The sequence below is a fragment of the Epargyreus clarus genome, unplaced genomic scaffold, assembly GCF_041222505.1.
Source record: "Epargyreus clarus isolate Ecla_fem2 unplaced genomic scaffold, WU_Ecla_fem_2.2 ptg000032l, whole genome shotgun sequence".
NCBI lineage: Eukaryota > Metazoa > Arthropoda > Insecta > Lepidoptera > Hesperiidae > Epargyreus > Epargyreus clarus.
This window is the reverse complement of record NW_027332237.1, coordinates 5,113,268-5,140,748: the sequence shown is the minus strand read 5'-3', so window position 1 is coordinate 5,140,748 and position 27,481 is coordinate 5,113,268. Positions and strand designations below refer to the sequence as shown.

At 35.1% G+C, this 27,481-nt stretch overlaps 1 protein-coding gene across 1 annotated transcript in view; it reads left to right on the top strand.

Moving 5' to 3' along the window:
* LOC140755101 (uncharacterized) overlaps positions 1-26,659 on the top strand; it is a 197,945-nt gene extending 171,286 nt beyond the window's left edge. The window contains exons 3-8 of the mRNA XM_073090300.1: positions 16,730-16,938; positions 17,537-17,672; positions 23,524-23,657; positions 24,090-24,205; positions 25,047-25,150; positions 25,552-26,659. Coding sequence (XP_072946401.1) covers positions 16,730-16,938; positions 17,537-17,672; positions 23,524-23,657; positions 24,090-24,205; positions 25,047-25,150; positions 25,552-25,649 — 797 coding nt within the window. The 3' untranslated portion in view covers positions 25,650-26,659. The remainder of the gene's footprint in view (positions 1-16,729; positions 16,939-17,536; positions 17,673-23,523; positions 23,658-24,089; positions 24,206-25,046; positions 25,151-25,551) is intronic.
* The last annotated feature ends 822 nt before the right edge of the window (positions 26,660-27,481 follow it).

The following is a 27,481-nucleotide window of genomic DNA, read 5'->3' as shown; positions in this document are numbered from 1 at the left end:
TAGAGTTTAATAAGCACAAAATTACCGATTTATCGTGTTCCCAGATACAGACCAATTTTTATGTAAAATATTAGGTACAACCCGATGTACGTAAGGGTGCTTACACGCGTCGCCGCGAACGTTGGCGTTTCTTGTCGCAGCAGTGCGGGATGCTAACTAACTAACATAACTTAACCTCACTGTGTCACTCCACGTCACGATGTTACACAAAAAACACAAACCATATTAATGTAACAGCTTCTTCGATGCTCCAGCATTGCTGCTTCTACTTCTACGGTGTCGTGTGTAATCGCCCTAAAGCGACTTTAAAAATATACCCTTCAACCCACTAAAATGACGTCATTAGTTCTCAGTAATTATTTTAATTTAGAAAAATAAATGGAAAGTTTTTAATTAAATCGTGTCGAGTGTTGGTCGTGTCAAGGTCAAAATATTAAATTAAAATAGTTATCACTCAAAATATTTTTTAAAGTAAATTATGAGATAAACAAATCGAAAACATCGTTTTTAAATGCAAAAAATTTATCAAAAAAGTAATTTTATTTATGAAATGTGTTTATTTCTATTAATTTCTATAATGTGCTGTGGCTTAGTGTGATATTCGTAATTATAATAGTAAATACCAGTTTGAGATAAAAAAAAAATATATAATAGTGATCTTTCTTGTGGAAAAAAACTAATGTTGTTGTTCTGTAAAATAGAGGTTTTATTTTGTTAATCTATATTCTATGTACAATAATAAAATTAAAATAATATAAATGAATAAATAAATAAACAAACCTGTAAAATATATAAACGACATTTAACGTTTTTTATTCCACTAAAACATATTTCTATTTAAATTTATGTGACATTGAATTAAATGTCACAAATAAATAGACAATAGTAAAATAGTTCATATAGAAAAAGAATATTTTAAAATAAAAATTTTCTTTACATATGTATGTGTAATGACATTATTGTGTGCAATGAAATTAACTGCAATTTTGTGTAAAAAAGCGTAAATTGATCGACTACTTTTCTAGGTGAAACATACAAAAGCTAATTTGTTACGTTTTTTTATAATGAAATAAATTAATAGGAGTAGCAGACGAGCATGCAGACCACCTGATGGTAAGTAGCTACTGCCGCCCATGGACATCTGTAATCAACCCCAATTAGGATTAAATATTCCTACCTGAGGTCGGCCACAGATGCGCCGCTACCCTGAGGACTAAGCTGGAACACCTCGGAAAAGTATGTCTCCCTTACCACACCCTTCAAAACGGAACGCAGCAACGTTTAACACTGCTGTTATTAGGCAGAAATAGGTGTAGCGGTGGTGCCGCCGGAGTCGAACCACAAAGGGTTCTACCAACTTCAAAACGTAAAGAATAACGAAATAACCTAGCTAGGTTACTGTAGCTACAGTAACCTGTGAAATGTTCCACAGTTTTCATTATTCACAAGTGAATTGAGCATGAAAATCAGATTTTGTATTCACCCTTTGTATATCCCGTAATATGCAATTACAAGCGAAATTAGATAGACTTAACGAGAAAGTTTGAATGGTAGTGACCGTATCTAATCGCGGTCCTGCAACACAGTATCAACCCGTTAAAGTCACCACATTCCACATATAAAATATAAAGGGTAAATAAAAAATTGTGATTCCATTCGTATAAATACAAAAACAACAATAGCTCTTGCACAAGAACCAAGTGGCATGACACATTTTTCTTTTATCTACCCTAACTAGCTTGACTGTATCAGGATTGTACGAAAATGAATGTACACAAACGTCCAGAAATTCAGAAATGGTTGCAAAGCCAAAAACAGTAACCGTCACAAAGAAAATGTTTCCGGTATTTTAAACCAGAGATAAGTTTGAAAACGGTTTTCGTGTATATACTGTGGATTTTAGAAACGACTTACATTGTTCCGTAATGAAAATTATTCGTTATATTGATATAGAAAAAATAGTGTTTATTGCACAGTTACAATCAAATTAAAAATAGTAAAATTGGTGGTCATATCGCTAAAAAAACGGAATAAAGAACGATTTCCTTCAGATAACTTACGCATGTAAAAGGGAAGGAGGATAAAAAATAAAAAAGTGGAAAGTATGTGCAAAGTTTGAAAATAGAATATAATGAACGGTAATAAAACAAATAAAATATGAAAAAAATTGCCGAACAAACATAAAAAAAAACATATATACGGTCGAATTGAGCAACCTCCTCCTTTTTTAAATAAAAAAAAAAATACGCGTGGCACTCGGAGACTGCCGCGGTAAAGCTATTGCATAGTATTTTTTATCAACTTATGCAAATTGCAAGCGTGATATTTCAAAAAGTCATTAACCCGTCAACTGGCGTGTGCGCCCCGGAGCGCACAGATCGCTACTAAGTCCCGCGATAGAAGCTATGCAATAGCTTAAAACATAACCCTTGGCAGTTGGGTAATAAAGACATACGGAATCCTAAAAACAACAACAATATAACAACAAATAAAGTATGTGTGCAAATAACAAGCATTATTGATTTCCGAAATGGATATTAATCACATTATATGCGTAGGTACGTATAATATAAATGATGTTATAGTGTTGAAATTGTGTTTTCGTAATGTATAGTAAACAAATGATTTCTATTGACGGTTGAATAACATACATAGTAAATAGAGTTATATCTTGCATATATATCATACCTATTATAGGTGTATTTTGCAGCGAATCTGTATCATCTCATATAATACTCACTCAACCGTGATGGCCATGTATAAGCGTACCTATGCCATATATGCATTGAACCCCTACAAAGTGTAATTTACGCTAATCTTTATATATATATTTCTTATGTGGGTGTGTATGTCACCTCCTAAACGACTTGACTGATTTTGATGAAATTTGTTGTGTGTGTTCAAGGGGACTTGAGAATGGTTTAGATTCACAATTTAGTCCGCGGGAAAAGGTTTTCTTAATTAATTTTTAATTCGTAAGTAGTGGTTAATTTTGGAATGTTTCACATTGGATTCGACAGACTTCGCTACCATCGCAGTTTCAAATATTCTATCTATTTTTCAAACTCGTAAGTGACAAGGGTTGTTCACCCTTAACATTTTTTATTTATATGGCAACACAATGTTTGCTGGGTCAGCTAGTTGTTCTATAATGTCTTGCATTGTATTTTATGTTGAAATTATCTCCTTTTTAAGCTGTACCCAACGTTTTAGACTTATTTTATAAAATGACGTGACGTTTATGTTAGAAATCTCATGCACATGACGTAGCGATATAGCCGTATTTATTACCCGTTCGATTATATTATAAATTGTAACTTTGACTAAGGGATGGACTAGATGTTCCACCAATACCGTGCTTGATAAGTTTCAAGAGGAGCATATATATATAAAATAAAATGTTTAAAAAACTTCAATAGTGTGATTAAGAATGGCGTACCTCCATCTCTTATCAAGAGGCAGAAATAATAATTTAACTGAATTACTACTGAAGTGTTCATTTTAGTTATTTGTTTAATTCCTAACTGCATAACTAATAAATGAAGAAATTTATATACTTCTCATAAAAAATCTCTATAAAAACTATTCTAACCCGAAGTAAGCTTTAAAGAAGTTAAAAAGTTTGAAGGTATCCCTGAAGGCACTCCTACAAATATAGCTATTTGTTTCATAACGCCCGTCGTTTTACGAGCTGATTAATGACCTCCTAACTTTCGCGTGAGAGATCAGGCTTAAGACGTTTGGATCCTAGGAAATTACCTTTTAACTTTAGAACTTACACACTTCCAGTACCCTTACCATGAGTTTTTACGTTTTGACAAATATGACTGTTTTGGTATTTTTTTACGTATTTGACCATACAAATTCCAATCAGCGCCCCTAGCGGATTGTATCAAAACTATAGTGTCAGTAACGTAACATTAAATGTCTAAATTGACAAAATGGCGCTTTATGTTTTGTCTCTCTTTTTTGCGAACATGTGAGGCAGACAAAACCTGGAGCACTTACTTGTTGTTACGTTTACTCAGTCTACTGAAGCAAACGGAAGATAATAATGGATTGAGTAAACATAACGTAAAATTGTGGGATGTTTTGAAAATTCATGGTAAGGGTACTGTATATGTTCATAATAATGTGTTATTGCTTTTTATTACTCCTGTGAGAGTTCTAATTAAAGGTGTGGAGCAAAATGATAACTTAGCTAGAATACTATAATGTTGTTTTTATGTCAGAGAAGTGGTAAAAGTACAGCGCACTTAACGTTAAAGTGATGCCTATCGTTCATACATGTCTAACATCCTACTAAGAATCTTTTCTTTTGCCATTACGGCACTATTGCACTACAAATTCGGTTAAGGATGTCCAAGCACTAATGACATACCATTTTAGTTTGTTTTTCAGTTAGCTGCTTATAAATCATTTTTATTCAATTGACTCTACGTTTTCTCACTGAAATTAATAATAATAATTATTATTATTTTTAGTGCTAGCAATATTCTACAAATTTTTGTTAACACGATTAAAAAAATGACCCTTAAAAACCGCTGAACCTATTTCTACCTTTATCTTGACTGCACACTCGTTCACTACTTCTATAACCAAAACCGAAAAGGCAGTTACACAACAAACCGCATTGCTGATGAAAACCGTTGAAAAATAACTGTGACAAGGCTATATCACACCGTATCGATCACGAGTCTCATTTCGTTTATTAAGCCAGATGTCTAAAACGAAGTGTTCGCCAATTTTAAATGAGTTTTCAGAAAGAGAAGCTCTTACAAATATAATACCTATTTGTTTCATGAGCCCGTCAGTTTACGGGTTGATTAATGACCATCCTTCAACTTTTGTCGCGAGGGATCGCTTTTAAGACCAGTTTGGATCCAAGGAAATGAGACTTAAGTTTGTGGGACATGCAGTGTTCACAAGTAAAACCATAAATTTATAGGAATCTTAATATTTGGACTAATGTTTCTGTTAAAATCACTGTAATTACATTATCTCAATTCGATCTTCGGTAAATTTAGACAAAATAAAACAATGATTTTCATAGATTGCATACTGAGTACTTTTATGATTAAATCCGTCTTTATTATTACTGGATTCATAAATCATTTTCATTCGATAGCCTCTTAGATAAAAGTAATACTTCAGTTTTAAAGACAAATAGAGGAAGATTTTCATCGAATACTTTAGATTTAGAAAGAAAATCCATTCTGTAGAACAATCGTGATGAAGATCTTTTAAATGCGATCATCTATCTGACACTGTCTTTATTATGGAAGAGGTCTTGACCCTCCCTTTGCCGAACCCTAGCATTGATAATGGTTTTGATACTTGTGTATTTCTATTCAAATTAGGGACTGTATAGAATAAATATATTCTACTTTTCAATGCCGGAAAGGCTTTACGGTATAACTCTGATCTGCCCACGGATTTGGAGAATAATCTATTCATATCCAAATTTCATTTTACTCGGTAAGGTCCATTGTTTCTACAGGTCTTCGAAAATTGGCTTTGACAACTATGTTTATAGAAATACAGAATATATTCATAATTTCTCAAATGTTCATTGAACTAGTTTGAAAATGGCACGATAGTAAATCTTACTTTAGTTAAACTACTGCAGCTTTATTGCCACCCCTAATCATCATAAGTCTATAACATACGCATGTTGGTTGTATTCGCGGATTGTTTCGTGTGTACTACTTTGTTCAACATCATCATCAAACCATTATTGTCCCACTGCCCGGCACCGGTCTCCTCTCAGAATGAGAAGGATTAGGCCATAGTTAGACCTTTGAGATATTTTTTATGAAATTTCTAAGGTGTGCATGTTTCCTCACGATATTTTCCTTCACCGTATAGCAATAACACGCACATAACATTGAACAATCAGAAGCGCGTGCCTAGGATTTTAACCTCGGACCCTATCACTGCACATCTTCACCATCTGCACAACTTTCTAATTTCTCCCTTAGTTCTCTATTCTTCTCCCTTTCGACGCCACGCCACAATTTTTCATACTTTCTATAATTATTACTGCTAATACCTATACATATATAATACCTATGTTACTAAATATATCCTTATACCTGCTACAAAATTAGTAGTTATTTGTAGGTGAATATGAAGTTTTGTCGAAACGTAGTATGGGTGCTTAAATCCCAAACTGTGAACTTATAGTTTGTACTTAACTCGGAATCAATTCCCGTTCGAAGATTCGATATAAGTTGTAATTAATTTTCCGAATTGATTAAAAGTTTTGTGATTAATATCCGTAATACTTTAAAGGTTTACTTACTTGTAATTTACGATATAAACTAATTAATTAATTGATTTGTCAGTGAGTTTCATTAATTTAGCGATTGAAGCCGGTCCAGGTTCAGACATTGATTTATGTATAATACAATTGAAATCGAGTAAAATACTCAAAATAACCTTTGTATCTCCTAAAGTAATTGAGTGGAATTTTATAGATTTCTGCCTTCCGTCCCAAGCCCATGGCAGTGACCATAATATTAAAATTCTGATGGCATTTAATTTACCTTATACAAAATTGGAAAAAAATATGTTTTGGCATAGTATATTAAATGTGCAGAGCGTCTTCCAGCCTTGAGTATACTCAATATAGTGATTTCTATAGAAAGTGTTATTTCAAATTATCAGACATTATGAGTAAAATTCTTTACATAGAACGCTTTAGTTGAAGTTTTTGATAAGGTTTTAAGTCAATTCTTCAATTTAATTACTATATGTTTATTAACAATTATGTATTTTAAAGTGTTAGTAAATATAAAGTAGAAATATAACGTGATGGTAAATAACCTGTTCCGTCCGTCATGTTTGTAGTTAGTATCAGATAATATTGACATTTTACCTGAGCTCCTGTGAGAGTCCTATCTGAGGTCAACCACAGATACGTTATTACTCCTGAAGACAAAGCTGTTAGCTTCGTACAACTCGCTCCGTGGCCATCCTTCAAACAGAATACAGCAACATTTTATGTCAGTTTTATTACAAACATTGATAGTTTCAATTACACTTTCAACGGATAGAAAACGCAATGTGGCGTCAAACCTGTTCAAACATGACAAGTTAGGTTTTATTTGAAAACGGCACCAAACGAAGTTTTGTACGGTAACACGAAATTGGTTTTCACTGGTACCAATACCTCGCGATGTTTTATTTGATCTGAATGTGTCAGCATTGTTGTATCAGCGGATTGGATGGCGCTCCCAATAAATTAGTTTTTGCCAACTTATTCAGTTCTAGAATACTCGACGGAATCGATTCTGTTAAACGTGTCCAACGATTGGGTTGTTTTTTAGAGGGACGATACCGGCACGACACGGCTACGTTAACGACATCAGTTATCGCATAAATCTATGTAATGGTACATCGTTGAATTCAAAACGTCATGTTGGTGTCGTTCTAGCTGGCTATTCTTTGTAAATCATCTAAAATATATTTTGTTTAAATGTCGGTTATGTATCAATGTGTGGTGGTGGTGATATTAGTTACTATATTATAGGTGATCTTAAACCATAATAATGAAGCATAGAATGTGTTGCCAAATTCTAGGAACGCACGCAGTACTGTATAAATAAATCAGATTTGAAATAAATTAATTGTCATCCAGGTAATAATTAAATTGAATAATTAGGAGTCAAACGATGCCGTGTCGTGACGGTGTTGAGCAAATCGTATAAATAGTCGCCAGTGTCGTGGTGTCGGTGCCGTGTCGTGTCGTGTCGTAGTAATAAAGAGGAGCGCAGTAAACGTCAATCCATTCCGTTTCCACTGTCCGGTGTGAACGAAATTGAGTTTTGTGTAAATATTGCAGGTGATTCCCATAGATAGTGTTTGTGTCATGTTTAAAATATGAATCGAGGCTTGCGGTGGAATCGACTGCATAATACCGCAGTAATTTCGCACGTTAACTTAACTCTGGAGGGATGCGCTTTTGAATGGAATATTTTATGGTAAACGTTTTATATTTTGTGTAATTCTGTATTGATACAAAACAGCTACGAGTAAATGTGCAACCCAAATCAACGTTTACTTATAAATATGCAATTCTGTGTTCTTACTCTGCTAATTGTGATTTAATTATTCTTTGGTCAATTATGATGCTTCGAATAAGCTGTAGAAATATCAGCATACATAAATATATATAGATACTATAAAGCAGTATATCGTTACTAACGCCGTTATTAATAATCAATCTATCGAATGTTTTTATTACCATAGATCGAAATTTGATAGCGTTTTGTTGGAAAAACGCACACTTCTTTTTAAAGCTTGCACCAATCCCGTATCCTATTTTTTTGAAAATGATATCTGGACATAATATGATATTTTTGCGTGGAAGTTCGCTATCGGCGTTAGTTTGAAGAATAGCGACGTTGTTTTGGCGGGCGATAGTGCGATCCAATGATTTCCGGGAACGCCCCAGATATATGGCGCCTTACTTTGCTTTGTCGATCGCTTTGTGTTACATCCGACACTTTGATTTTGTTTCTTAAGATACATATATGCACACTTAGTTCTTTACATAAGAAAAGAATCATAGTTTGCAGTCCCCCTAATGTTACAGATATGTTGTTGTGGATATATTTGTAGCATAAGAAGTCGGCTCAATCGGTGTTACTTTGAAGAATAGCGGCGTTGTTTTGGCATGCGATAGTGCGATCCAATGATTTCCTGGAACGACCCAGATATATGGCGCCTGACATTGTTTTGTCAATCGCTTTGCGTTATATTTGACGCTCTTATTTTGTTTCTAAGGCTTTATTTACACTCTTGTTTATTATCTGTTTGCATAAAGGAAGAAATTCATGTAGCACACATACATTGGAGTAAATTAGCATGTGATCCACTTGATGGTAAGCCACTACCGCTCATATACCCGTATAACCAATTCCATATAAATCAGTAGTGTTACCTGAAATTGACAGTAGATCAGGTTGCATCCACTCTTCCACCAAAACGCAGAACCGCTTTACGGTAGAAATAGTGACGCTATTACCTCCCCAGTTGAAATATGTAGGCCCTACCATTAACTAGGTCAATATAGCCCAAGTGAGACGTTACACTGACTGTTCTTCATTGCTCATAGGATCGAACAGGAATATCCGAAATTTGATATTACTCCTGTACTTCCGTGATATTTACGACCACAAGGCAATTACATAGACTAATCTGGATGATTCAAGATACAGTGACCATATCTTTTTATGATACTAGAATGAACTAATTAACTCCATTAAAATCCTATCCATTATAATCCTATATTCATGCGAGATACATTCCCTAAAAATAAATTGTCTCTGTGTTCGTTGGTATACGATAAAGAGATTTAAGAGATCCAACAGATAATGCAGGAAACAGATAATACATAGATCTACAAAACACCATCAGTGAAACGCGTGACACCGCATACCGTTCGTTCAGAATTAAAACAATATCCCGAATAGTCCAGAGTTCGCAAACAAACCATAAATTGGGAGATTTAAAAAGCTTTTATCTCTCTGTTTGTCCGTTGTTTGGGACAACACTGTTCCATTCAATAGGTAAGTATGAACTATAACTATAGTTATGTCGATTCATGTATTAGTAAAGATTACTCACTTCTAACAAGAAAATGTAAACAGTTTTGACAATTGAAATTGTCACTGTCATCTATTTTCGTGTTTGAAAAATATTAAAAAAATGTAGTTTTTAGAGCATTTACGAATGAAAGGATATATCGCCGTAGTTTGTCTTCCATGTCGTGGTTTTGCACCACTTAACTGCGTATGTTGGCATTGTTCCGCGTAAATTACACCATGACATCCTTTTAAGGCATTTAATGGCTTCCTTCAATTACAAGGCGGTGAGATATCTATACTTATCTATGAGTCGATTGTGAAAATATCTACTTTTTTCTACGACTTACTTATACATGTTTTATCTTTAGTCAGGATTTTTTTAACTTTCATTGACATTTACTTTATTCTAGTGTTGTAATCTAGGTTTTGTTTTTTGTGTTGACTTATGTCCATTATTAATAATCAATCAATCTAATGTTTTGCTTTCAAAAACTAGAGACTTGATTGTTTCAGCATACTAGAATTTGTCAAATTTAAATATTTGGTGGGCAACATTTGGATAGATTGAGTGTTGATTACGGGCGTTGAAGTATTCATTAATATTCAAAAGTTAGTATAGAGTGTTGAAAAGTATTTTTACGTATACCAAGTAACAAAGGATTTTTGATCATAGTTTTTTTATAATATACGAGTAGCAGACGAGCATGCTGTCCACCTGATGGTAAGTGGCTACTGCCGCCCATGGACATCTGTAATCAACCAGATAGGATTAGATATTCCTACCTGAGGTCGGCAACTGATGCGTCGCTACCCCTGTGGAGTAAGCTCGAAGTATGTCTCGCTTACCACACCCTTCAAACCAGAACACTTCAGAGCTTAACACTGCTGTTGTGAAGCAGAAATTGTGCCACCGGAGTCGAACCACAAACGTATCTATCACCTTCAAATAGGTGATAGAAGGCGAGAAATGTTATATTTTTATAACTACCTAACTAAACTACTAAACCATCTATCATCGCAAGTTTATTTTGTTACCTGACCGTTATATCCTACCGTAACGAAACATTTTGAACGTAACGCGAAATATTATTTTTAATTGACACATACAGGACAGGAGACTGGCGGTCTGTTCGTGATAATATTTGTATGGACAGTAATAGCGAAAGGAATTATTAATATTTATTGCTTGTCTGACTCTCCAGCTAGATATTTTATAGGTGTGATATATATTAATAAGTATTTTCATCCAAAATACTTGCAAAATGAATATGTCAGTGTTCTTTGCGGTTTCATTTGTAAAGGCTATGCTTATTTCTGCTCAAAAACTGTAATATTCAGCACTGCTGTGTTTTAGTTTGAAGGGTGTGTTAAGGAAGACATACTTATCCGAAGCGTTCTGTGAATTTAGATCAAAATATTTTTTAAGTCAAGATATATTGAACTCTATTTATTAGTAATATTTGTTTAACACGTTCTCTCTAAACATTTACTTAACGGAAAACCATAGACAAATGCTATAAATAAAGAAAAAAAGGTTAAAAATAAACAGGAAAACAATTCCATTATACAAAACGCAACATCAGGCGTGCAAATACAGACTGAGCAAAAAATAATTATGCTTATTTAATCTGTTGAATGTTTCCGTTCCACGTGTTAACATTTAAATTTCGCCAGAAAATTACAAGGTTTACGGGTAACGGGATTTCGAGATAAGTGCATTTGTATGAACGCGAATTTTCCTTTTAAATCTGACATGCATTTTGGTTAAGCCTTTTAATTCTTACTTTATAGTATCTGAAAAACGCTGGGAATTTTTTTGTGTAATGAAAGTGTTGCTTGCCCATCTGATATTGGGTTTTCATGACTACCCGGGGGCATTTATAATATTATTTATTCATATTTTTATGGTTCCGTACCCACGGAAAAACGGAACCCTATTATTAAGACTTCGCTGTCTGTCCGTCTTTCCGTCTGTTAGTCTGTCACATGGCTCTATTTCCGCAACCATAATAGATAGACGCTTGAATTTTTTACAGAGGATACATAAAGGTGGACATTATGTTATACAAATACTAAAAGTAAAATAAAGTTGAAAATTAAGAAGACGCCATAGAACAAACTGGTATTTATCGGCATTTTTCGATCTAACTCTTAAACTGTACTAGAAAGACGGTTGAAATGTTTATAATCTGTTTACTACTATAAAAATAATAAACATTTGCTGTTACGGAAGCCTCCACGTGCGAAATCGAATCGCACTTGACGAATTATTTTACATAAGTAAAATTGAAGTATGATGCGAGTGTGTAGTCCGCATGATGGTAAACTATAATACATAAACCAGAGGACCTACAGCTATGTCCAGGTGCATTGCCACACCTGAGGGCTAACATGGTCATATGAAGCTATGCCGCTTTTTAAAGTCGGTTCTAATAGTATCGTACGTAGAGAAAAAACTAAGAGCAGGTTCGGAATGAATACTCTCAAAAATTTTCAGCAAAAAAAACCTCATAACAGATTTTTTATATCTTTCATTCTAGAAATATATAGGTATGGTGGTAATTCCCCAGATAAAGTACTGCTCTTTCAAAATGGACACATTTCACTTCGAATACGTATAAAAAATATAGTACAAGGGGCTAGAAATAGCTTATATTTTAATGTCCTTGAACCCAAAAATATGACAGCATTGTGAAGCGTCTATAATCCTTCTCATACATAGTGTGGTTACGCCGGTTATGGGCTTATAGGAGGGATTTGAGGGTATACCCTCAGATTAAAAAGGAGTGTATGCGTCAGTCATGTTTCGCAACGGAAATACAGTTAAGCTCGCCCAATTGACGAACCTACAAAGAGATCTGACTTTGAAGCTCCAGGCTCGATCCCGTTTAAAGAAACAATTAAGCAATGAAATATGATTCTTGTTCTGTCTGTTGTTTCACGCTTAAATACCATTTTATTCCGTTTTTACTTTTTATGTACGAAACTCCAAAAATGTCGTAGTCTAACGTACTTTATTAAAACTCAATCTACCTATTGTTTTATCTACCAGAAATTGAAGATGATATTTTCTGTCATACTAAAATTTAAAATTTGATAATTTATTAATGGTGTCAGATTGTAAATATTGGATGGATTGATTTTGATAATTCGATTTTGCTATAGTAAACATTTATTTCTGCCTCATATCAGTAGTATATAGCTATTTTTAGTTCTGATTTAAAGAGTAAAGCAGATATGTAGTATTCCTCTGGGGTGACGTCGGGTCAGTAGTAAGAGTAAACGACACAACGTCGAAAACTTTTATCACAAACAAAGACAGAAAAGAAAGCAATATTGTTTAACAAACTTAACAAAGAACTCAGCCACACCAACGAAGGTGATGTAATTTTTACTATGGTTTTAAATAATATAAGACTACGACATGAAAATAATCCATGTTACAATTAGGCTTTTCTGTAGATTATTTGTTAATAGGTAGGTACTACTAGTTTTTGAAATTTCTTAATGTATTTTTTTTAATTAAATAAAGACGTTAAATATGTTTCCTAACTTTTAAGATTGTAATTATTTTACAATTATAAGAAATCGGAAACAGATGACTTACAAAAAAGGTTAACTGTATGAAAATAGTGTTAAACACTAACTAATGCTCGTTATTAATATTTAATCTATCCGATTTTTACTTCTCAAATATCGTAATTTGAGATTTTTTTGTTGAGATGTTGTGGCAAACTTGACTCCTCTATTTTTGTCCTTATTTTGTCACATAAAACAATATGTTTACCATTAATCCAATCAGAAAGACGAAGTTTGATTCTCAACACAGGTACCAGGCAATAATAACTTGCAGAAGTATAAGTCCATGATTTGAAGGAAGGCGATAACAGCGACTGTCGTTTCACTTTATGACCCAACTTCTAACGAGCTGCCATAAACTGGTTATTTACTTTCCTCACCTCAGGGTTTCAAGGTAAAAATGTACCTCTATCGTTAAATCTTACGACGGATGCTCCTGGATTTGTTTGGTTATGGCTCTAGCAGACATTATCTTTTAAGTAGCGGCAATTCGCGTTTCGGCGATATTATTGATACTGCATCATGTTTTGGTGACTTTTTGAGTTCGGACGCGGTATTGAAAAGGCGATGTATAGCGGCTACTCTAATGTTGGATTGCATTTTTCGTGTTTATTTGGACGCTAAGTACAGAGCGTCCAATAGTAGCAGCGAATGTAGCGTTTGATCATTGCATTTAATAATTGGCCGATTTTTTCCGTACCAATTTGTAATTTATTTTTAGTATTTGTTATCGAAGCAACCATTGTGAAAACTTGAAGTGTCTACCCATAGATAAGTATAGATATCTCACCGCCTTGTAATTGACGGAAGCCATTAAATGACTTAAACGGCTGACAATTCTGTCAGCCGTTTAATGACTGTCATGGTGTAATGTATGCGGAATAATGCCGACATGCGCAGTTAAGACACGAAATCGAAGAAAAAGTGCGAAGATCTTTTCATTCGTAAATGATCTAAAAACTACATTTTTTTAATATTTTTCAAACACGAGAATAATTGACAGTGACAATTGTCGAAAGGTTACATTTTCTTATCAGGAGCGAGTAATCTTTACTAATCTATGTGTCTACCTATTACGATTCAATAGATAAAGTGAAAAAATGGCGGACCCCATTTATTTTGATTTTTTTTTTATTTTTAGTACTTGTTGTTATAGCGCTTACTGTAATACAAACTCTGTTGATATTTCAAATGTCTATCTATTACAATTCAAGAGATAGAGCCCTGTGACAGACGGATATACGGACAGACAGCAAAGGCTTAGTGATAGGGTTCCGTTTTCACTCTTTAGGTACGGGACCCTAAAAAGCAGCTAAATCGTCCATCCCACGCTAAAAATAGAGTGTCTGTTCGCACCCTTACGAGAGATGGGAGCGGTGACGTCATTGTTTTTCTAATCCCTTTCACTTTGTGTCAAAGGCAGACCGTGAGGCTTTCATTTTGTTCTGCGGTCTTTTATAGGATTTTTAGAACGGTTCGCTTTTGCAATTCTATTTAATATAAAAACGATTCGTTTACCGACACGTAATTATTTGTAAAACGATTTGTTATGTTCTTCTGTCATTGTTTGTCATTTTAAAGGTGGTAGAACCCTTTGTGGTTTGACTCCGGCGGCACCACCGCCGCATCTATTTCTGCATATTAACAGTAGTGTTAAGCGGTGCTGTGTTCTGGTTTGAAGGGTGTGGTAAGGGAGACCTACTTTTCCGAGGCGTTCCAGCTTAGTCCTCAGGGGTAGCGGCGCATCAGTGGCCGACCTCAGGTGGGAATAGCTAATCCTATCTGGTGTTGATTACAGATATCCATGAGCAGCAGTATCCAATTACCATCAGGTGGACTGCACGCTCGTCTGCTACTCCTATATTATAAAAAAATATTTAATGTTTCTGAATAACGCTTACATTCTTCCAGTGTAAATACTGAATTCTTCGAAATAAAGCTTAATGTTACTATTTGGGTCTAAATTGTTAATATAGCGTGTACACAAAGAAAATTCTTGTGTACTTTAGCACATATACTGTACATAACGATAGGAATATTAGATAATACATTTGTTTTCCTATTATATGTCTCAAATTTTCATTCAGGAGAAAATAACTAACAATACACAAAGTTGTAAAATAACTTAATAATATTTTGAAGGTGGTAGAATCCCTTTTTGGTTTAACACAACTATTTCTGGCTAATATAAGAAGTGTTAAGTGCTGCTGTGTTCTAGATTGAAGGGTAAGGGAGACATACTCATCTAAGGCGTTCCAACTTAGCCTCATTAGTAGCAACGCATCAATGGCCAGCCTTAGGTAGGAATATAATCTTAGCTGGGATAGATTACAGATGTCCATGTGAAACAAAAGCCTCTAACCATCATGTGGAATGCATGCTTGTTTGCTACTTCTATACTTGACGAGTGGCTAAGCGGTCACCATACCGGTCTAACACGCAAATGGTCCCGGGTTCGAGCCCCGGCCAGTCAGATATCTAAACGATGAATTTAGATTTTTGTTTCTGGGTCTAGGTGTTTGTGTACTTATTTTTGTGTGTGTCCATGGACACCACGACACAGGGAATCCTACTTTGAGGATATGAGTGTAGAAAGTGTTTATTTATTATTTATTTGTTTATAAAAAACCTAGAGTGTTTAATAAATTTAAATATGTTAAGCTCAAAAGCCCTTATCCCTTGAATGACCTCATCGCCTTTTGAAAAATTAACCATGTTAAATAAACTTTTACCCTTACCGGAAGGGTCTAGGGTCTAGCGTGTGGTTACCGGAATATTTGACGGATCCCATCTGGTAATTATTTAATATGCGCGGGATCTTTATAATACCTTTTAGCCCTTATGGATTCCATTACCAGAAGGGCAAAATAATATACATATTTTTATTGGACCTTTAATGGTTTTTCGTAGTAATTCCAATACTTACTTAAAGCGAAAATTTTGGAACAATATCTGTTTGTAATATTTGTTTTGGCTATTAAAACTCGATTTTCACTTGAGGTAAAATTCCTGTTTCATATGGAATTGATTATAGGAGTCCATGTCAGTGACTAACGATGACAGGTGGACTGTAAGCTCATCTGCCACTTTCTCGTACAAAAAAATTGAGTAATTAAACCTCCCTTTCCTTCCTATTTCGTTGTTTCTTTGAGAGATAGAATTGAAAGAAGACCAAACTAATTATTCTTAGGACACATGCCGATGTGCTCCTTAATTCACCAATATCCTGAAACACGAGAAGAGCTAATCGCCATGATTAAACTTATAGAAATAACTAGCTTTACCCGCGGTTTCGCCCGCGTTCAGATGTTTTATTTATCCCTCGGGAACGGTACTTTTTTAAGTTAAAAGATCCCTATGTCCTTTTAAACCCGTAAAAACGTGTGAACATAATTTCAAGGCAATCGGCTATGTAGTGGCTAATCTTATCTGGGGTTGATTACAGGTGCCCATGGGCGGTAGTAGCCACTTACCATCAGGTCGACGACATGTTCGTCTGCTACTCCTATATTACGCAAAAATCTATCATCAGTATTAAATGAAAATCTTATTTCCAGGTACGGTGACAACACTAAAGTCCCTACAAATCCACGTGCCTAAAGCGGTCCTGACCGGCCGGGACGCGGAGCTCATGTGCTCGTATGAGCTGGAAGGTGCCCAGCTCTACTCCATACGGTGGTACAGGAACATGATAGAATTCTATCGATACGTTCCTAAGGAGTCGCCGGCTACGAAAGTCTTCCCTGTCGCAGAGATTAAAGTCGATGTAAGTAATACATTGAATATTATTGTCTATTTGAGTAGTTATTGGATACGTGCGATATCCCGGAGTCCTCTACGCAGCTCCGAGGTCCCGGGGGGTTTTAGTGCGGTAAGAGTTCCACATAACCCTGTGCCGCTCCCACGGCACCGGGTACCTTTTGAAGGTTTCCCCCTCGTTAACAAAAAAAAGACATACTTATAACATTGGCGATTTGCATTTTAGCGATTGTATTGATGCATCACGTCGTGGCTTCCTGCGTTCGGTCAAGGTATCGACAACGTGCAATTTACTGACAGAATTAAAGTTGCATTGAGATTTTAGTTTGCTGTATCCAGTGAACAAGTTGCGACCACAATTCAAAACGTATAGCGATTGATCGCACCTAAGTTTTCTAAAGCAACTCACGCGACAATCCCTAATACTATAAGTAATATGTCTGCTAAGGACAAAAGAAAGGCTTTTTGTAAATGTATGCTCTTAGAGCTTAAATTGGTCTTATATTATATGTCTGTCAGTAAGCACTAATGCTAGAAACTATTTAATTAAGACAGAACATAACATTTGGCGAGTCAGTTGAGAGAATTTTGTTTTCTACATCCAGGTAGCAGCTTCTGACCAGAATCGCGTCGTGCTGACAGAAGTGGACAGAACACTGACAGGGGAATACCAGTGTGAAGTGTCAGCTGATGCGCCACTCTTCCACACTGACATCAAGGCTGCTGAAATGGTGGTCGTTGGTAAGTAACTGTTATGGTAAAAACTTTTATGGTTCTATGTAAACACTGTTTGACTCCAGCGGCATTACCATATCTACGAGTATTTCTGCCTAATAACAGCAGTGGTAAGCGGTAATGTGTTTGTTTTGACGGGCATTGTAAGGGAGATATACTTTTCCGAGGCATTTAGCTTAGTCCTCAACAGTAATGGCTTACCTGTGGCCGATCTCGGTTAGAAATCTAATCTTATCTGGGGTTAATTACAGATGTCCATGGGCGTAGCTTTAGTAGTATTAGTGAAGGAAAACATCGTGAGGAAACCTACATACTTGAGAGATTTGTAAAAAAAATCTCAAAAGTATGTGAAGTCTACCAATACGCACGTGGCCAGCGCGGTGGACTATGGCCTTATCTTTCTCATTATGAGAGGAGACCCGTGCCCAGCAGTGGGACAGTAATGGGTTGGTGATGATGATAATTGGGTTGCAGTAGCCACTTACCATCAGGTGGACTGTATGCTCGTCTCCACCCCTGAATTATATAACAACAATATTTTGCTTTACTAATGCCATGACATGTTATGTTATGTTGCTTTGTTCTGTTATGCAATTGAATTTTAAGCCAATTAACTACAACCGATTGAGCTGAAAATTTGCATACACGGTTTGTTTGCATAACAATATTTATGATTCGCTTAGTGATGTTATTCTAACTCTCACATTATGATAACTTACCAATAGCACTGACTACTTAACGAGTAGTAGTTTTTTAATATTGAAATAGCAGACGCATACAATCCAACTCATGCCTAATACGTAGCTATTGTCATCTAAGGATATCAATAATCAATCCTAGATAAGATAAGATCCCTACCTACGGTCGGCCACTGATGCCCCGCTACCTAAAGAAATAACTGTAACGTTTCCAAAAAATATGTATAAATTAGGGTGGGTTTCGTTGAAAGCCCAGTTAGAGTTAGCGTTAAAGTTAAATATAACAGTAACTTTGACGGTAGCGATGGAATATAAAAGTTCTGTGTTGCATTAATTGATTTGTCATTAACGTAATTTGTGTCACTGTCATCGCATTTTTTAGTCGACATTGACTGATAGGGAAGTTGACAAATACAGTAGCTTTAACCGATCGAACTCAAGCGGTTAAAGTTAACTATTAGTTATGACGTAATTACAACCACAACTAAAATGGTGCAACTAATTATTTTTTTAACCATGGATTTGATTGTTGGTTAGGCTTCTAATGTTAAAGTTACATGATACAACCCATCCTTAATGTATTCGTAGTTTACAAATAGGCTGCAGTAACTACTTAATATCAGGTGATTTACAAACTCGTTTACTTTCCATTATACAAAACATCAAACAAACCACGGTAGTTGTAGGAGTTGATTGATCGTATAGAGCTAAACCCGGAATTGAATCCTGCGAGCGTGTAATCGGAAAACGTCGGTGAGACATTTTACGGTGGATTCCAGCAAATCTCACTGCGTCTTACGTCTCGGCCAGCGAAGCGGTATAATGAACTACACTACAATAATCCTGCACTTACTGAATAACTGCATTTTTACGTAGCAAACGAGCATGCAGATTTATTTCTATAATAAATAACTGCGCAATAATAAATAAATGATATATTCTATATTCTATAATAAATAAATGAGCAAGCAGTCCAATTAATGTTAAGTGGCTCCTGCCGCCTACGGGCATCTATAATGCATTTTAGCTGACGTGGACCACAGATGCATTGCCCTAAACACTAAGTTGTAACGTCTCGGATAAGTATGTCTCCCTTATCACACAGCAGATCTTTACACTGATGTAATTAAGCAGAAATAGGCGGGGCTTTCGGAATCGAATCACAAAGGTTTCAACCATCTTAAAAAATATATTATTTCACAACAGGACTTTTCATCAAAAGATTCTCAAAAAGTAGTTTACAAATAGGCTGCAGTAACATTAGGTGATTTCTTTTCATTATACAAAACATCGAACAAACCACGGTAGTTGTAGGAACTGATTGATCGTATAGAGCTAAACCCGGAATTGAAATCGTGCGAGCGTGTAATCGGAAAACGTCGGTGAGACATTTTACGGTGGATTCCAGCAAATCTCACTGCGTCTAACGTCTCAGCCAGCGAAGCGGTATAATGAACTACACTACAATAATCCTGCACTTACTGAATAACTGCATTTTTACGTAGCAAACGAGCATGCATTTTTTATATATTTCATATAAGTAAAGTCAAATACACATAAACTAATAATTAAATTTGGAGTTCAATTACGATGTGTATGAGCCGCACTATCCGCTTAAGCTATCCGCCGTTAAAATAAATTTTGTATTTAAGTGCAAAATATTTTAAAAATTAAGCCCTTATTTCATTTAAACATCATGTTGGGAAGCTTTGATGAAATATTCAGTACTTAGATTATTAATTTCGGTTCAATCGTAATACAGATCGATAATGGACTAATACGAAGCGAAATCAAGCGAAATATCCGTTATACAAATTATTTATCACGGTTTTATTTGCTTTGAATATTAATAATCCATTTGGTTATTTAAACTTGGGATTGAACTCGGCACTTTGTTTGCGAATCCGGTCCCTCGTATCTAAGCCCCTATCCGTGCCGATTCAGCCGATCTATGCTTACTTTGTTTTAATCCCTCTAGAGTGCATGCAAAAATGCGTCTAAAAGCGTTTTTGTGTGGATATGAAATTGCGTTTCAGTTTTTAGAGTTCCGTAAATCTACTACTTAGTCTCTGTCCGCCCGTTACAGGGTTCTATCTCTTGAACCGTAATAGATAGACACTTGAAATTTGTACGGTATTTATAACGCTATTCCCAAGGTAGTCGCTATAATCCAGATAAGATTAGATTCCTATCCTTAACGCTTTGCTATTCCTGAGGATTGGAACACCCCTGAAAAGAATACCACAACCCTAACCTAACCTTTTTTTACGTGGGGAAACCCTCATGGGTTCCTCTCTGCCGCGGGGGCAGCTGAGAGGATATGCCGGACTCTTACCGGCTAAAACCCCACGGTGTTCCTCTGGACGCCCTTTGCCGGGACTGCGGGTACGCTATAGCATTTGTCCGCGGTCCCGGCGACGTTTGCCCACAGCAGGGCCCGTCTTCGTTTGGGATGGAGTTGGAGTTACCCCTAACCTAACCTAACCTAATCACACCCTTAATATTACGCAGAAATAGATGTGGCAATGGTGACATCGGAGTAGAAATTCAAACTCATATTAATTTAAAAATTTACTGAGATATTCACCAACATCTATACACCAAGAAAAGGACAACTTTCTCATATCTGAAATTATTTCTAATAAGTTATTTCCGCTACGTTGAGTTTAAGCCTTTGTAACAAATGATGTCATTTCCAAATTTCCAGCAGAGGACGTTTTCAATTTTCTACTTCGCCTACCAAGAGATGATTTTACCAAGAGTTGAATTTAGCCGGAAAAATACATTTAATGTAAAATTCGTTTGTGAAATGAAATTAATTGGAATGGGGTGAAAAAAGAAAAATAATTGGCTATTGGCTAGTCATAAGATCAACAGCCCAATAATGAGCCACTGCAATATGGTGCACGTGACCACCATGGGAATATTGCGTAGAAAATAATTTTATTTTTATTGTTCTCTTTGCTATTTATTATTATTATTTTTGTTTCCTTTTAATTATGATAAATTCTACTAACATAGTTTTTAGATGCAATGTAAATACTAACAAAATATGGACTATGTCTGAATTCAATGGAAATAAATAAAATTAAAAATAAATATTGAAGCGTACGCTAGATGGGGTATAGGATGATGTTATAAAACTAATCCAAACATGTATGCAAAATTTCAGTCCAAATGGTTTGAGTTAACTGATTTGTTCGTTACATACATACATACGAACTAGTTAAGGCAAGTTAAATATAATTTTGTAATAAATTTGCATACCGACTTAAAATTCTGAGCCAAACGCATCTACCAGAGGTGCCTACAAAAAGGCTTCGTGTTCACTGTTCGCAATATCTGCCCACTTCGCGATATTTTCGCCGGGTTTAGGCTCTTCTTCATTGGGACGGTACCATTCGGCACGGCACGGCACTATCTGTATGAAATTAAGCGTACTAGTTTTATTTTATGTACCGTGACGTTATAAGGACGTTGTGGTCATCCTCTGTTCGAGTGAAACCGATTCAAAGTAAGGATATTAATTTTAACTAAATTATTCATAGAATGGATATCAGAATAACGATGTATTTTATAGTAAAATTTATTTTCTAATGCATAAATTGTCGATGAGACATTAAAAATAATCCATTCGTGAAGAAATAGAAAAGAACATTAAAATAAAATCGGACTTAAAATTGTGAGCCCAGCTTCTAGCAGAGGTACAATAAGGCTTCACGTTCGCTGTTCGCAACATCTGCCCACTTTGCGATATTTTCGCGGAATCCTTTATTAGGATTGCTGAAATATTGCATATTCAGATCGCAGCTGGCATCTGTCGAAGTTCGACAAAAACAAACGGTCCGGTTCGATTTTAAATCTGCTCTGCGGATTATTTCTGAATAATTTCGACACTTTTTTGTATCGAATGCCTTGTTCGATTGACGCTGGGTTAGTCATAGGTTGTTTTGTCAGTTGACATTTTAACCCTAAAATGCCGAAGAGTGTGAACTCTGACAAATGTATGTGTTACTGTAATTTTGTCATGAGCGGTTTACTATAATGGCATTAAAAATCGTCAGTTGTTGTTGTGTAAAAAAAATATCTTGTAACTAAATGTTATTACTTTATTTTGTACAATTTCTTGTGTAAAAGCTTATAAATTCTTGTTAAAACTAATCGCTTGAATTAGTGACTAAATACTTATAAAGACGTAATAGTTAGTTAATTTTGTTATTATTCTTTATATCAAAATTATTTTATGAGGACTATGTACAATGTAATCAAAAAACCTTTAAACTTTTTTCAAAATATAAAAAGAAATCAAGTAGTATTATTATACCACCAATATAACTGATTGATTAATATCAAACATAAACATGATGCCTATTTATTATTAAAAATTTTGCGTAGCAGTCCAATAGCATTAAAACCCCAACAATATATCTGATTCCTATAAAAGTTACATATTATCAAAAAACTGATACCCAAATAGCATAAAGATAGCAGCGATATATCAGATTCCTATATCCGTCAGTCTCGGTTCGCATTATTTACCCGTGTTCAGTAAATCGAACCGTGATGTGTCCCCACAGCTCATTCACTCGGGGATAAATGTATGGAGATAGATGTCTTGTCAGCACTTTTTGAAGATGTATCGCGTTGAATTTGATAACCTTTTCTTAGAAATCAATATGCGCAGAATTTCTAAATTTTCCACTAAATTTTGTAATTAAATGTTATACTGGGAGAGGATAAACATTTTTTTCCTTGCTTACGATGAAGGAGAATATCGCTACATATTATTAATTTAACATAAATATCTCTGAAATGTTCTTAAAAGCGTGGAATGTTTACCAATGCGCATTTGGTTAGCTAGCATAGTTGTATATGCCCTAAACCTAGCTCATTCTGTGAAGTAATCTACTTTAAGCATTTTTAATTATATAATTTGAAAATTATTAAAACAAAATATATTCTCATGAAAATAAAATCTGGTCTCATACTTACATTGTTTTTGTCACTTTATTTATCCTGCTTACTTCATATGATTTAGGTAACTCTATCTTTTTACTGTGTTTGTGTTTATATCTGAACTTTTTCTTGAGGATCCAATCGTTGTTTACCTTCGATACTTGTTTTATTTGACAATAAATAAAATACGTTTTTGCCAACAGAGCCACCCTTAATAAGCCCGAACGTGACGTCAGACAGGATGACATACATCGGCGGTGACAAGATACGGGCAAACTGCTCATCTCCTCCCTCGCTACCAGCGGCGAACATCACGTGGTATGTCAACGAACAGATGGTAAGTTAAAGCTTTATAATCATTATAAAAGTAGTACAATCATCCTCTGTCAAGGAATCCGTAAAGTTTGACCGGAGAAGTAACACAACAACACCTAATTCTAGCGACGTAGATCTTGCGTCTCTGTTCCGATACAGTAGTAGTAGTTTAAAAAATCTGACAAAATTTAAGTGTCTTCGCACGCCTGTACAAGATAAATATATTTCATTTCATTTTATTGTGAAAGGGTGTGAATGCCGGCTGACTTACATATTGGCGATCATCTTAGCACTCAATGACAACGCATAGGATCTGCGAACCGCTTCATGAAGAACCTCTGTTATATATGGCTACTTCGGCTTCAGATGTCTATGGAGATTGTGATCACATAACATCAAACGAGCTGCATGCTCCTTTTATACTTCCAATTTGTAAAAATATTCCTTGTTACAGGTACCCAGTTTCACAGCGAACCATGTGCTAAATTTCAGTAATGGTTATGCGTCTAGTTTATCTACTTTAGAACTGGAGGCCGCTGTACTCTCTCCGGTTCCAACTTTAATGATACGGTACGTATATAATTGGTTAATATTACAGAAAAACTAATTTCTGCCTAATAACAGCAGTGTTAGGCGCTGCTGTGTTCTGGTTTGTAGTGTGTGGTAAGTGAGACATACTTTTCCGAGGCATTCCAACTTAGTCATCAGAGGTAGCGGCGCATTTGTAGCCGACCTCAAGTAGGGATCTAATCTTATCTGAGGTTGATTACAGTCCATAGGTGGTAGTAGCCACTTACCATCAAGTGGACTGCATGCTCGTCTGCTTCTATGTTATCAAAATATCGCTGTTTAAATTTCTCGCTATTCTACGGTTATAAAACAAGTGTCTTGGCACAAGCCGGTTCAGATCATTTGTATTCTTCCCCGGTGTCTCTTCGCAGTTTACTTTTAGCAAATATAGCTGTATTTCTGTCAACAATGTACGTATGTGGAAAGGTAGGCTAATTTTGTTTGCGTCTCGGATTTTATTCCATTGACTAGTCACCCTTTTTACGTAACATCTTTGTGTGGAATCGGACGAAGGGAATATATTTTACTATATTCGCGTCCAGACACTTGCCAAACCTCAACAAATGGTAACAAATTCAAACTTGTGGATAGAGAGATTGACTTGGTTTGTGTAGGTTTGCAAGCGCTTGTAGGCGATCCAATTCAGTGTCTATTTTTTATGAAATCAAAGAATTGTCGCATGTGTGCCCAAATAATTTTTGCGTTTGTGCCACAGATAATACAATACATGTGGTTTGTGCGTTTGTAGAGGAGCTTTCCACATGCTTGGCACTAGCAAAGTTTGCAGCTAAGTGGAAGCAGTCATAATATTAAATAGAATATATATTTTTTTTATTTGCAGTTGTGAAGCATCCATATTCGATGTTTGGAAAGCGTCGAGCCATACGATAGTATTGAGAGAGCGGAGTGCTAACCCTGCGTCTGCTTTAGAGAGGAGTTTAACAGGTATTTTAGAATTATTTTTATTTATTGTCAATTTTCAACCCAGTATTGTACTGTTAGGCTTAGGAGACTCAGTGTGAGAGAAGTTTAGACCATAGTCTTATACGCTGGCCACTGCAAATTAGAGTGTACCCTACTTCCAAAATGTTACTATCGAACGAATAGCACCAGTTTTATACCTAGGCTTGAAAAAATATGGTTTTGTATATCTGTACATCTAGACAATTTCATAACCGGCTTAGACATATTTTAGTAAATACTCAGGATTTAATATTAAACACAACAACCTACCTAAGGTTATTGTGTTTAATATTAAATCCTGAATCCTGAATAATGGTAGGTAATATTACTTTAACTGTACTTTTTTAAGGACCTTATAAGTAAATATAATTCTTGTTTTACAGGTGCGGCGGAATCTTGTATACCTACAATTATAATCCTCCTACTACAACATTTTCTAAAATTCCTATTAGAAAATTACACAGAAACCTCGATAAGGTAGCTGTTTTGTTAAGAGGTAATTTAGTTAGTACATTGTTTATTATTGTAATCTATCGTTCATTTACTGCTTTTATAGCGTTTTTAGTATTTTGTTAAAATTATTATTACATGGTTAAAATATTTTATTTTTAGCATTTATTTTGTTACAACGGCGATTGATTGGATTGGGTGTTAATACATGAGCGACAACCCACGACAGTCGATGGTTAAGTGATGACAGCTGACGATCGTTGCCGAATGATGCCGATTATTTATTGTACGCAATAATTTGGTACAATAAGCGTTCCGAAATTGTAAATCCTGATATTGTTATCCTAAATGTTTTTTTTTGTATTTTTTGTTATAATATAGGAGTAGCAGACGAGCATGCAGTTCACCTGATAGGAAGTGGCAATTGCCGCCTATGGACATCTGAAATCAATCCTAGATAAGATGAGATTCCTACCCGAGGTCGACCACAGATACGCTACTACACCTGAGGACTATGCTAGAATGCCTCCCTTAACAAACCCTTTAAACCACAACACAGCAGCGTTTAACACTGATGTTATTAGGCAGAAATAGGGGCGAGAGTTCTACCACCTTTATTATAAGTATCGCGACCTGTCATCAACTTCTGCCGCCGACTGTCGCCGCGTGTCACCAGAAACTACTAACAAGAGTCGGCGACAAACTGCCGCTCGTGTGTTATCACCCTTAAGCTACCATGAGAATATTTAAAACAAATAAGTTGATTATAAAATTAAATTTCCAATTAATAAATAAACCCATAGAGTAAGAAACAAGAACGTTATAATAATTTTGTAATTTCTTAATTAGCAGCCATATTGTTAAATAGACTGATTATATAGAAAATTAATTTATGTTGTACATAACTTTACTTAAGTGTAATTAGTATGTAAATAATTATGAACATCTGGTTTATATGTAATATTAAAGTTTCGTAATGAATGTTAGTTTATGCACAGGTTAAATAGTAATTGTATGAAATAAGGCGTGTGTTTTACTGTCAGCGAGTAAATAAAATATTTCACTATTTGCCTTAAGGTTTATTAACTATTTGAAAGCTTCTCAAATAAGTTATTCTCAAACAGTTTATTAATTTCAATGTTTAAGCTAAACAAGAAGTAAACAGACATGCATAGGACTTCAAGATAGGTTGTCTAAAAAATCAATGATTTGTAAAGAACCATCACTCAAAATAGTCTAAAACTAAACTTATTTTCTACTAGACTTGTTTTGGCTTAAGTAGTGTGCTTAAACCTCGATTTAATGTATTTTATAGTGGATGCGATTGTAATTTACAGAAGTCAAAACGTATGAGAGGTAGAGACAAGGTTCTTCAATTACATAGATTATGTATGATTTCATTTCATAACTTATGTATTTTCTAAATGTTTTTTTTTAGTACTCGTTGACAGTAAGACAGATACCTTATACTTTTATATCTATGAGTAATCAATGTGAAGTACCTTTATTAAAAATTACATATTGCATATAATAAAAAGGAAATAAGGTAACAGGATAAGTCACTGTAGTAATTGGCCAAAGATTTATTTTAAAATCCAAATTAATTTTAAAATGATAATGGATTTTTTATTAAGTTTTCATTTATACATTAATAATGCTATTCATTTATACATTAATATTGCTATGGGAATTATATTCTTTCATTTTGATTATATAAATACAGTAAAGGTGGGTTGCACTATGAACCTTTAACGTTAACAAAAGCCTAACCAGCCGTCAAATCTATGGTTAAGCAACTCATGAGTTGCACTTAGTTAGTGAACATGACGTCATAATAAACACTTAAGGTCAATCTATTGTCAA